Raw genomic sequence first — 13,687 nt, 5'->3', positions numbered from 1 at the left:
TTTACCTCTCCTCAATCCACCAATGACTCCTGTCTCACCATTCCCCCTCTCCTCTTTATACTGGCCACCTCCCCTCTCCGCTCTCAGTCCTGATGCGACGTTTCAACTCGAAACATTGACAGTTCTTTCCCCCCACCACCACAGATGCTGCTCGACCCATTGAGTTCCTCCAGTGTTTTGTGTGTTGCTCCAGATTCCAGCATCTCCAGTCTCTTGTGTCTCCTTTGTCTGATTATGTTGTCTTGGAGATCCTGCAGAAAATGTTGAGCTCTTTGAGAAAGGAACTGAATGAAATTCATAGGTAATACACTCCCAAAGATAATGAGTGCATATTTCAATGAGTCTCTCCAGCGAATTAAGGGGTCATGCTATTTAGAGAAGTGTATTGCATTTTGTATTTATTCGTAGACTCAGGGCCAATCAACTTGATAATGTGACAATGAATGGCAAACCATTCTGGGGTGAGACATTTGACTGGGGTGAGACATTTGACTGAGCTGTGTCAGGCTGCTTGCCTTGATGGAAATTGCATTAATTTGACTGCAGAGCATGCATTAAATCTGCTTTCTAAAGATAGAAAGTCTTGCTCTAAAACAGATTAATGTAATATTCATACTGCTACAATTTAAAACACCTTTCAGAATGCATTGTTGAGCTACTAAATGTTAAGAGACCATACAGAGTAGGTCGCACATTGAATATTATTTTGTAATAAGCTGAAAGCAAAATAAAATGCAGATTCTGGAAATCTGAAATAAAAACAGAAAATACTGGAAACATTCAGCAGGTCAGGTGACATCTGTGGGGAAAGAAACAAATTTAACATTTCATATTGATGACCTTCCATCAGAACTGAGCAAGTTTATTCTGCAAGGTGTGAAACATGGATGCATTGCAAGTATTCTGTCTAAAATTCTGTCCAATCCATGCCAATAACTCACTTGAATCCATTCACTTTGTCAAATTTTTTGAGCTCCAAAGTTTGATTGCGTGGCGCAAATTATTTTAGTGTTATTTGATCCAATTTCAATTTTATACAGAGTGAAAATCATTTCTGGGTGAAATCATGACAGTCATGAAAGTGGATCAGAGACCTCCAGGTGTGATCCCTATTGGTGTGCATGTCCTTTCCCCAATGACCGGTGTGCACACAATGTTGTCTCTGTTAGCCCATACCAATGTAGCTGAAAGTGCCACACTCTGTGGTTGAATAGTGTCAGTGGAACTAGGGGCACAGCACACTCGTTTGTTGCTATCGGTAGATTTGATTGGGCAGCTTCTTAGCTAAGTACAGTCTTCTCAATGTCAACCATTGTACTACAACTGACAGTGAGTAAGTTTGTCCAGCATTTAGCTGCTGAGATGCTCATTCTCACCTGCCTTGCAGAACAGTTGTGTACTAGAAACCTTTAGGATGTTGGGACTTGTGCAGCACCAGTTGGTAGTGCAACCATTGGCAACTTCATAGGAGGCAAACACAAGGCCCGGGCGAGAGCTGGCCAGCCCTACTCCAGCAACTCTGGACCCAGAGCAATTTCATTGACCTTGAACCACCCTCTGAAATGGCTCAGCAAACTCTGTTTAAGGGGAATTAGATAAGATTAAGATTTCTTCATTAGTTACATGTGCATCAAAACACACAGTGAAGTGCATCTTTTTTACGTAAAGTGTTCTGGGGGCAGCCTGCAAATGTCGCCACGCTTCTGGTGCCAACATAGCATGCCCACAATTACCTAACCCGTACGTCTTTGGAATGTGGGAGGAAACCGGAGCACCCGGAGGAAACCCCTGCAGTCACGGGGAGAAAAGTACAAACTCCTTACAGGCAGCGGCCGGAAGTGAACCCGGGTCGCTAGTGCTGTAAAGCGTTACGCAAACTGCTATACTACCATGCTTGCCCATTAAGAACAGGCAATAAATGCTTGCCATTCTGTGAGTGAGTTAAAACAAAAGATGCCATTCAGATCGATCACACTGTCCGATAGCCGGCCACTCTGTTGAGAAGCATCATTAATTGGCGTGGACACGTCCATATCTTCTGGATTCGCACATCTGTGCACTGCAGCATGGGAGTACGGAGCACACTGGAGGTCAAATGCAGGCACTCTGACTTCTCACCCCACCTCCTGACTCAGTACTGAGATCAGGACCAGTTCTATTACAAACTAAGATGGGGATCTCAGTCCACATTTGTATCTGGCCCTTGGTTTTAGACCTGGTATATCCACAGCAGCCCCATTCATTGGAACCCAGTTGCTGAACTTCATTAAGAAGATAAGAGATGATAATTGGTTTGTTTATTTAAATTATGTTGTAATTAATATTAATATTTAGTTAATTTACATAAATTAATGTTAATATAATATTGCCTTTTATTAATATTTTAATTGTTTCTGAGTGCCTCTGATTATCAGAGACATTTGCAACTGATGGAAGTACCAACTGTTGAAGGCCATCAGGACAGTCCAACGATGAGAGCTTGGTTTACACCACCTGAGGCGCAGTCAATGCATGCTGAATACTCTGCCTTGTTGAATGGCAGGAGCAGTTGAGGCGCGCAATACATTAGGATCCACCTGACCGCAAAATGTAAATACAAACACAAGCAACCCAGAAGAGGCACAGACCAGTCGAACATGACCATACCCCTTATATTTTTTTCTGAAATTTCAGTTTCCATTGCAATGATAAACATTTGTTTTCCTCTCGTAAAGTAAATCTCTGCCTGCAAAGTGCAATATTTTGAGGTCAGCGTGCTCATTCCTGAACCCGCGATCTCTTTATTACAACCATTGTTCTCTAATTCAGGAAAGCTTTCATTTTTATCTGAGGATCCATGCATATCCTTCTGACAGCAAGTTTACATTGGTTATTAGAGGATTCGCCTTTGTGCTTTATAAGTAACTTACATCAATAGTTACCCCTTTTCTTGACACATAGAGAGCTCTGAGACCAACTCTTCATTCTGTTCAAATATACTTTGTGTCATACTCTTCTCAGCACCTCTTCTGTAGAAATTGATTTTTCTGTACAGGTTGTCTCTTGGGTTGAGTAAGACAAATTATGATTATTGTTGATGAGACAAAGCATCTGTGTAAGAATGAAACATCTTGTATAACTTGTTCTCCGGACAGTGACAAGGTTATATACCCACTTTTCCCTGAGCTAGGGCCCTTCATATTGATTTAAGCTGAGCGTACAAATACGTGCCTCAGAAAACACCGCAAATACTGTATAGATCAGGACACATCTGTGGATAGGGAAACAGATTTAATGTTTCAGACCAATAGCAGCATGTATTTCTGTGCATCACTAAATTCAGTTGATAACACTAAACACTAAACGTGTGTTATAGAGACACAAGTAACCGCAGATGCTGGAATTTGGAGCAACAAACAATCTGCTGGAGGAACTCAGTGGGTTGGGCAGCATCTGTTGGTGGGGGGGTGGGAGTGAAAGGAATTATTGATGTTCTGGGTTGAAACCCTGCCTCAGGACTCACTAGTATATTATATCCTGCCTCTGAAATTTAATATCTTCATGTCAGTGGAATGAATTTCAGGACTAGCTTGGTGGGCACCATGGTTGGTATGGACAAGTTGGGCCAAAGGTCCTGTTTCCATGCTATATTGCTCTATGACCCTGTGACTCTAAGCAGAGTACAATGCACTGACACAACCATGCACCACGCTTAGCTATTAACCAAAGGTGAGGTTTTTGGGAATCTAAAGGTTCAAATCCATAAAAGACGGAAACCTAAATAAAACAGTAAATACTGGAAGAATTGACACAGGGTCTTGACCCAGAACATCGATCATTCCTCTGCCTCCACAGATGCAGCCTGACCCGCCGAGCTCTTCCAGCAGTTTGTTTTTTTTCACACTGGAAGAACTCAGCAGGTCAGTCAGGAGAGAGAAGCAGAGTGAACAATTGAGGTCAAAGACTGGAAGTGAGAAAGCAAGCACGTTTAAAGGAGAAGAGGTGGAGAGAACCTCGGGGATGTTTGTGATAGATGGGAATCGAGAGGCTACAAATCACATTGATGGTGCTGTGGCCACCGAAGAGAGGGTGGTGAAGCCTTGTTAGTCATTGCTGATCTGTCATCAGGAGATGTGAAGAGAAGGAGGTGACAGAATATAGAGGAGGGAAAGGAACGATGCTGGAACTGGGCGATGCAGAACAGAATGTGTTGGTTGTCGTGAAATTCCTGAAGAGCTTCTCAGGAGCCACGTAAGAAGGGATTGGGACACCTGAGCAAAAGTTTGGCCAGAGACACAGACCATTAAGGAAGAGAGAGAAAGAGAAGCAGAGAGGTTTAAGATGGGAATTCCAGATTTCAGGATACTAGCTTCTGAAGGCACGGACACCAATAGCGAGCAGCAAAAGAATTAAAATGGAAGAGGGACAGGAAGCCAGCACAGGGGAAACCCAGATATAACAGCATAGTTGTGCAGCTAATAAAGCTGCTGCCTCACAGCTCCAGTGACTCAGGTTCGATCCCGACCTCTAGCACTGTTTACGTGGAGTCTGCACGCTGTCCCTGTGACCGTGTGGTTTTCCCCTGGGTACTCCGGTTTCTTCCCATGTCTGAAAGATGTGTGGGTTGGCCGGTGTAAATTGCCCCTATTATGTGGATGAGGGCTCGAATCTGGGCAGAGCCGATGGGAATGTGTGGAGAATAGCACACAACATGCTGGAGGAACTCAGCGGGTCGGGCAGCATCTATGGAGGGAAATGGACAGTCGACGTTTTGGGTTGAGATCCTTCGTCAGTCCTCCAGAAGGGTCTCAACCCGAAATGTCGACTGTCCATTTCCTTCCATAGATGCTGCCTGACCTGTTGAGTTCCTCCAGCATTTTATGTGTTACTCCAGATTTCCAGCATCTGCAGACTTTCTTGTGTCTTTCTTGTGCAGAGAGTAAAATGGGTTAGGGTAGGTTTAGTGTAAGTGGGTGGTCGATGGGCGGCATAGACTAGGAGGGCCGAAGGGCCTGTTTCCATGCTGAATGACTTGATGAGGTATCTCTGAGATTTGTGGAACTCAAATTGACTGCAGACTTAGAAGGGCTCAGGACTATACAGGAATTTAAAAACAAGGGTGAGAATGCTAAAACTGAGACATTGCTTAACTGGTGTAAGAGTGGATGAGATGGTGCCAGTTTGGAACATTGTATCAGAGTTTTGGATGTGTTCTAGTTTTATAAAACTGTTACAATACGGAAAGGAGGCCATTCCATCCATCTAAGCTGTGCTAGCTCCAAGTAGAACAATCTCATTGATCCCACATCCCAGCACTTACTCAGCAAATTAATCTCTCTCAACCACCTATCCAACTTACCTGCAAAGGTACTGATTCATTCTGTTTACACTACCCTACAAGAAGGGAGCTCCAAGTCATAACCACTTTGAGTTAAAAACTTTTTCCTCAAATCCCCAATGTACTTCTGGCACGAAATTTCAAGCCTGTGCTTCCTGATGAATCAGAATCAGGTTTATTGTCACTGACATATGTCGTGAAATTTGTTGTCTTGTGGCAGCAGTACAGTGCAAGACAGAAAAATTACTATAAGTTACAAAAATAAATAAATAGTGCAAAAGAGGAATAACAAGGTAGTGTTCGTGGGCTCATGGACCGTTCAGAAATCTGATGGCGGAGGGGAAGAAGCTGTTCTTTAAATGTCTTCAGCCTCCTGTACCTCCTCCCTAATGGTAGTAATGAGAAGAAGGCATGTCCCAGGTGGTGAGGGTCCTTAGTGATGGATGCCGCCTTCTTGAGGCACCGCCTCTTGATGTCCTCGACGGTGGGGAGGGTTGTGCCTGTGATGGAGCTGGCTGAGTCTACAACCTTCTGTAGCCTCTCTTGATCCTGCACAATGGAGCCACCATACCAGGCAGTGATGCAACCAGTCAGAATGGTCTCCACCGTACATCTGCAGAAATTTGCAAGAGCCTTTGGTGAGTGAACCCTTCCAAAAATTCACCAGGATTTACGAGGATGTTATCAGGACTGGAGGGCGTAGGTTATAAGAAGAGGCTGGATTGGCTGGGAATTTTTCCCTGGAGCATACGAGGCTTGAGGGGTGACCTTATAGAGGTTTATAAAATCCTAAGGGGCATAAGTCAGGAGAATAGCCAGGGTAGGGGAGTCGAAAATTAGGGGGAATAGGTTTAAGGTGAGGGGGGAAGACTTAAAAGGGAGCTGAGAGGCAATTTTTCACAGAGAGGGTGGTGAGTATGTGGACCAAACTGCCAGAGGAAGTGGTAGAGGTGGGTACAGTTACAACATTTAAAAGGCATTTGGAGAGTTACATGGATAGGAAAGATTTAGAGGGATATGGGCCAAACGTGGGCAAATGGGACAGCTTGGTTGGCATGGACGAATTGGGCCGAAGGGCCTGTTTCTGTGCTCTATGACTCTATGTATGACTCTATGACTCTATGTTTCTGTGCTCTGTGACCCTATGTATCTCTGATCCTATGTTGCCTAGAATGGAGGACTCTAGTTACAAGGAGAGATAGGCTGGGCTTATTCTCATTGGACCACAGGAGGCTGAGGAGTGGCCTTGTCGAGGTTTATAAAATTATGAGGGTATTGGTATCGGTTTATTATTGTCACTTGTACCGAGGTACAGTGAAAAACTTGTCTTGCATACCGTTCATACAGATCAATTCATTACACACAGCATTGAGGTAGTACAAGGTAAAAACAATAACAGAATACACAGTAAAATGTCACAGCTACAGAGGAAATGCAGTGCAGGTAGACAATAAGGTGCAAGATCAAACAAGGTAGATTGTGAGGCACCATACTTAGGCAGACAAAAAGTGTTTTTTTCCACGAAAAGGTAGCCTGGAACTAGAAGGCACAGATTTAAGGTGAGAGGGGAGAAGCTTACAAAAGATTTGAGGGGCAGGTGTTTCACACAGAAGGTGGTGGTTATCTGGAATGAGCTGCAGTGCAGGTGGTAAAGGCAGATGTAATTGCAATGTTTAAGAGGCATTTGGACAGGTAATTAGATTGTAAAAGCATAGAGGGATATGGGCCTAATGCAGGTAAATGGGATGAGCAAAGATAAGCATCACCATCAGCGTGAACAAAGTGGGCCAAAAGGGCCTGTTTCTATGCCCCTGGTCCAACCACGTAGATGCCACGGCCAAGAAAGCTCACCAGTGCCTCTACTTCCTCAGGAGTCTAAAGAAATTTGGCATGTCCCTTTGACACTCACCAACTTTTATCGATGCATACCTTGAAGAGACTTCACAGTGGAGTAGTACAATCCTGTTGTCTTGACTTAAATCCGCAAGCAGTGACTTATCGTCATTCATTGGAGTGGATGCAGAGCTAAATAGTTTTACCTCTTTTCCTTCCATATTCAGTTGACAAAATTCCTTGGCAAGGTTTCTGTCTATTTCTTTCTTTCTTTCTTCCGAGAACTGGTTAATTGGTACATCTTGGCAAACAGTAAATTGATAAATCAGGCATGAACATTCATAGTGTTTGCAGGCTGTTTGGAATTGTTAATTTAGCTTTAATCAAAGTTTGTGAGATTAAAGGAAATGTTCTGTATAAGTGAAGGCAAAACAACCTTTAGCTAAAAAAAATTAAAAGCATAATAAAGTGAATTAAGTTAATTTGCTATCCACCAATGTTTTCACTTTGGAATAATTAAAAACAAATACTTTAGCGAGTGTTTTGTTAATTAGATTGGAGCGCATGTCAATGTCATTTACACCCTGCCATTTCATCAGACAGTCCTGGATTAGTCTGACAAAATTTTATCTTCTGTACAAGTTAATCATTTCCCTAATGGTTTATTTAACAGTCACCATCATAGAGTGGGTGAAGGTTGGGCATTACAGTGATTTAAGATCCTTTTTAAATCAGAGTGATGCACCTGGATTCCATTAGAAAAGGTGATTAGACTGCCCAGAGCCATAACAGGAAAATTATATCGAAATAACACTAATTAATAATAGGAGAAAGTAATTTAAAAGTCCTGCATTTTGAGTCCAGCTGGCATCAGTGATTAAGATACATTTCTTTGCCATCGGATGGTTTGAACCCAGACCAGGAATTAACGATGAACATCAATATGGTGATTATTTTAACGTGATGGCACTCCCAGTTCATTCTCCACTGCAAACAATTCTGATCTAATTCTCCATGGTATTAGGGATATGATCAACAGTTTAGAGAAATGAAGTGTTTGAAGTGCGCAGTAAAAGAGGAGAAGGAGGTGTAGAACTGGAGGGATGGAATTCTAAAGCTTAGAGACTTTACCAGCTCAAGGCAAAGATGTCAACTATGAAATAGTTACACTCAAGTCTGCTCAACTGGCCAGAATTGGAGAGGATGGATATCTCTGTGGTTTCTCGGCTGTGGAGAAGGTTACAGAGATAGGGGTGAGATCATGAACAGATTATAAACCTGGGTGGGAGTTTTAAATTGGGAGCCAAAGTCAGACGGCACATACTTAGGTAATGGGAGAAAACCGGAGCCAGTGAGCTGCAGGTGAGTCATCCAGAGAATTGACCAAAGGCAGCACTTTGGATGACCTCAGCGACAGGTTTACATTGAGTAGAAGGAGGAAGGTCAGGTGTGCGTTAGTAAATTGATAAATTGGTAAATTGGTTTATTATTGTCACATGTACCGAGGTACAGTGAAGAACTTGTCTTGTATACTGTCCATACAGATCATTCATTACAACAGTGCATTGAGCTAGTACAAGGGAAAACAATAGCAGAATACAGAGTAAGGTGTCACAGCTACAGGGAAAGTGCAGCACAGGTAGACAATAAGGTGCAAGGTCATAACGAGGTAGATTGTGAGGTCAGAAATCCATCTTATTGTATGAGGGGACTGTTCAATAGCCTTATAACAGTGGGATAGAAGCTGTCCTTGAGCCTGGTGGTACCTGCTTTCAGGATTTTGTATCTTCTGTCCAATGGGAGGGGAGAGAAGAGAGAATGCCCAGGGTGGGTGGGGTCTTTGATTTTGTTGGTTGCTTTATCGAGACATTGAGAAGTGTAGACAGAGTCCATGGAGGGGAGGCTGGTTTCCGTGCTCTGCTGAGCTATGTCCACAACTCTCTGCAGTTTTTTGCAGTTATAGGCACAGCAGTTGCCATTTCAAAGTTTGATGCATCCAGATAGGATGCTTTCAATGGTGCAACGATCAAAATTGGTGAGGGTCAAACCAGACATGCCAAATTTCTTTAGCCTCCCGAGGAAGTAGAGGCACTGGTGAGCCTTCTCGGCCATAGCATTTATGTGGTTGGACCAGGACAGGCAATTGGTGATCTTCACTCCTAGGAACGTGAAGCTCTCAACCCTCTTGACCTCAGCACCGTTGATGTAAATAGGAGCTTGTGCACCGCCCCCCTTCCTGAGGTCAGTGACCAGCTCTTTTGTTTTGCTGACACTTAAGGGTAAGGTTTTTGTTCTGACACCATCTCACTAGGCTCTCTATCTCCTTCCTGTACTCTGACTCATTGTTATTTGAGATACGGCCCACTACGGTGGTATCATCTGCAAACTTGTAGATGGAGTTAGAGCAGAATCTGGCCACACAGTCATGAGTGTATAGGGAGTAGAGTAGAGGGCTGAGGACACAGCCTTGTGGAGCAGTAGTGTTAAGGATAATCGTGGTGGAGGTGTTGTTGCGTATCCTCACTGATTGTGGTCTGTTTGTCAGAAAGTCAAAGATCCAGTTGCAGAGGGAGGTGTTGAGTCCCAGGTCCAGGAGTTTGGAACAGTAAACTACCTATGCTGGTTCTATGCAGAAGCTATTGACTTCATCGCACTGTCCGCTCCAGCTCTGTATGAATTTAATTCCCTTTGGAACGTTATCATTGAATCTGCTTCCAGCATCCTTTCCTTCTAGATCACAAGTTGCTGTGTAAAGAATGATTCTTCGAATGACCTCTGGCCTTTCACCAATGACCTTGAATCTTGTTACTGGCCCAACGTGGAATTATTAGTGAAATGTTATGTTTAGATTTAAATCTGTATACTTTGAAATTATTTCTGCCACACTCTTACTGAATGGCAGAACAGACTCGGTTGTGGGTTTGGGGAGTAGTGGAGTCCGTGGAGAGAAGGGTGTGCAGTATGTTCTCTTTCCGTTCCAATTCCTAATGTTCGAGTATTCAACACCTATTCTTTTTCTAGGCCAACAAGAGGAAGTGATTTTTTTAAATACACCATTCAATATTTATCATTGATTATAGTGCCACAAGATATCACAGTCTGATGAATAGAACTGTGTGGCACTAACATTGCCCATTGAACAAGCTCCTGGTTGGGATTGAGTTAAAGGGGGATCAGGAATATATGTCAGATCACCATAGGCCACTGTTATTGACCTTCTTCTCACACTTCTCTGAGGAGCTTTCAGAACAGCTTAGGCAGTGCATCTTCTGAATTGTACACACTAATTCACCTGTGGTGGGAGAGACTGAATACTTCATATCAGAATCAGATTTATTATCACTGACATATAGCATGAAATTTGTTGTGGCATCAGTACAGTGCAAGGACATTAAAATCTATAAATTATAAAATAAGTAAATAGTGCAAGAAAATGGAATAATGAGGTAGTGTTCAAAGGTTCATAGGTCGTTCAGAAATTTAATGGCGAAGGGGAAGAAGCTGTTCCTGAATTGTTGAGTTTGGGTCTTCAGGCACCTTTACCTCATCCCTGATGGCAGTGACATGGAGAGGGCAAGTCCCCTGGATGGCGAGGGTCCTTAATGATGGATGCCGCCTTCTTGAGTCACCGCCCTCTTGAAGATGTCCTCATTGGTGGCGAGGGTTGTGCCCGTGATGGAGCTGGCTGAGTCTACATCCCTCTGCAGCCTCTTGTGATCCTGAGGATTGGAGCCTCAATACTTGGCTGTGATGCAACCAGTCAGATTTAATCTCCAGATAATGTCTCAAGTTACATTCAGCAAAACACCACAAGAAACTGGGACATTGGAAACTGATGGATCTAACCAGTTTATAAAGATTTTACCTTGCCTGCTGTTACTAGATCCCCCCTCTCCTACCCCTCACCGCTCAGAATATTTCAATGAGTATGTAAGAATCGTTGTCATCTGTAAATCCTTTTTTGTCTGTTGATAGGCCATCAAGCCACCCTGGTCTGCAAGGCATTTCTTTGGGTACAGTTCGGTAAACCCCATCATTTACTGGATGAAAGGTGATAAGTATATGGAAGAGCTGGAGGACCATCAGATTAAGGAGAGTGAAATCAGGTATGGCTTATTTGAATGGATTATCATTGAAAAACAATATAACGTGTTTTTTTAATACCAGCTGAGATTTCAATCATTTAATGGTAATGAAATGGGATTCCCTGTATAGTGATTTTACTAAGTAAGATTTTCTTTAAATTGGTCCAAAATGATTCAGTGGAATATATCAATCATTGCCTTCAAGGTTTATTATTCAGGCATTACGTTATACCTACTTATGATAGCTCTGTCATAGTGGAGTTGTTGATTATAAATCACATTCCCCCACCCCAGCTTGGGTTCAGGAAAACCATTTACTTGATGCTATACTATATTTACCTTGTATTATTTATTTAAATGTCTTTAGTAATCCTATTCCATTTGACAGACCTGAAATAATTCAGTTTCTAATTTTCTGGTGAGATCCTCAACAATTAAAGCCAATTGTGGCAGTATAAAACATTGGACGGGACAGCTCAGTTTTGGGCAAACATTGCTGAGCCTCTTCTCCCTGATGTCTCCAGAAGAGGAATGGATTAGGTGCCGGATATTTGACACAGAATGAGGGCTGGTAGCAACAATGCACGACAAACAATTGGCCAATGGGACTTCTGAATTTGGTCCTCAATACCTATCATCATGGAAACCATGGCAACAGCTGTGCCAGCCTATTGGTTGTCATCCATAGCAAAAACCAGCTGAATTCGAATGCTCATAGCACAAAGAGTCCAAGTAATTTAGCCACAAGTAATGGCAAAAGTTGAGATAGATTGAAGTCACAGTGCAATTAGGTTAACCATGCAGGTTTGCAGCTGTTTGGATTGTGTTCAAGGTTGTAGAGAAAGAGTGAATCAGAATCAGGTTTATATCACTGACATATGCAGTGAAATTTGTTGTTTTGCAGCAGCAGTACAGTCAAGCAGAGAGGAGATTAACATTTCAATCAGACAAACATTGTCAGTGTCACCAAAGGCGTGCCTTGGTAATTTGGTCAGGATACAGGGTTAGGTAAAATCTCAATCCAGTCTATAGTGGGGGAAAAAGACACTGGTCTAGAAACAAGTGCACCCAGAAGATTAGATTGTCAAAGTTGTAATGCAGCATCAGCACTGTGGTGCAAATTTCAGTGGCCCTACTGAATAGGCATCCCACATGTTCTGCTGGTGACAGAGGCCAGCTCTGAGGTTTGGGGGATAGACATCTGGGGATCATGGGCCCAAATGGAATTAAATCAGGCTGTCAATAAAGTAACTGAGTATCAAAGAAGTGGGATGTGTGCGTGTGTGTGTGCACATGTGTATATGTGTGGTGTGTGTGCATGCAATTGTGTATACATGTGTTTGTGTGTGTGTGTGTGTGCGCATGTGTGTATGTCTGCATACATGCATGTGCACATATGTGTATACATGTGTGGACATGTGTGTGTGTGCATGCATATGTGTGCACATGTGTGTGTACATGTATATGTATATGTGTGTGCATGTGTGTTTATGTCTGTGTGCACACATGTGTATATGTGTATACATTGTGTGGGGCATGTGTGTGTATGTGTGTGTTGTGTGTGTGTGTGTGTGTGTGTGTGTGTGGTGTGTGTGTGTGTGTGTGTGTGGGCCTCAGCTAATTGGAGGGAAGATTGGTGTGTTGGAGGGGAGGAGGAAATGTCAAAGGATTATAGGTAAGTTTGGGATGTGAGTGGGGTCACAGTGTGGCGTTGCTCTGTGGAAACATGGCTATCCCAGGAGTGCCCAACGATGGTCACTCTCAGGACAACATGGCCTCATACCCCACTCAATGCTCAAAACAGAGCATCGCAAGTTGATGTGCATCTAATGTGGACAATATGTCAGGCATGCACAAATAAGGAGCACCAAAAAGTGACCTGTCGAACTTCTGGACCCAGAAATGAGGGTGAACACAGATCATATTTCACATTTCACATTATGTAGCTTTGAAATAAACAGGGACATATGATCAAATTTAAGGGCAGCCATTGGAGGCAAATACCAATTAAGAAAAGCTACAGATATGGAAATGAAAATAATGAGGATATAGTCAGGGTAATGAAGACATGTCAACATGGCAGGCACGAGCTTTAGGCTAAGCTGTATTGAAATAAGATAAGACAGATGAAATGTTCTGTTGTGACCTCTGTTGTATCTGAGATATGAGATTCATTTGTCACCAGCGCAGAATGAAACAAACACTCCACATCCTAGTACGTTATCCTTCAGCTTGACCTGTGCATGTATATCTATGCAATATAAGTGGCTCAGACTGAAAGACAAAGTTTGCTATTACAAATCCTATTCCTGTCATTTCAATATTGATTTTACAGTGTCCCTTGGCAGACAAGCAATTCTTGGCAGTAAACATTGAATCTTAAACTGAGTGAGTCTGAGATTGAGTCAAACCTTGAGACTGGGAGCCATTCGGAGGGCGGTCAAGAGTCAAA

At 42.9% G+C, this 13,687-nt stretch overlaps 1 protein-coding gene across 1 annotated transcript in view; it reads left to right on the top strand.

The window, feature by feature from the left end:
- LOC127573039 (X-linked interleukin-1 receptor accessory protein-like 2) overlaps nt 1-13,687 on the top strand; it is an 840,978-nt gene that overhangs the window by 802,009 nt on the left and 25,282 nt on the right. The window contains exon 7 of the mRNA XM_052020817.1: nt 11,126-11,256. Coding sequence (XP_051876777.1) covers nt 11,126-11,205 — 80 coding nt within the window. The 3' untranslated portion in view covers nt 11,206-11,256. The remainder of the gene's footprint in view (nt 1-11,125; nt 11,257-13,687) is intronic.

Source organism: Pristis pectinata, chromosome 8 (assembly GCF_009764475.1).
Source record: "Pristis pectinata isolate sPriPec2 chromosome 8, sPriPec2.1.pri, whole genome shotgun sequence".
In the NCBI taxonomy this organism is placed as follows: Eukaryota; Metazoa; Chordata; class Chondrichthyes; order Rhinopristiformes; family Pristidae; genus Pristis; species Pristis pectinata.
The sequence above is the reverse complement of the archived record's forward strand: the minus strand, read 5'-3'. Positions and strand labels throughout refer to the sequence as shown.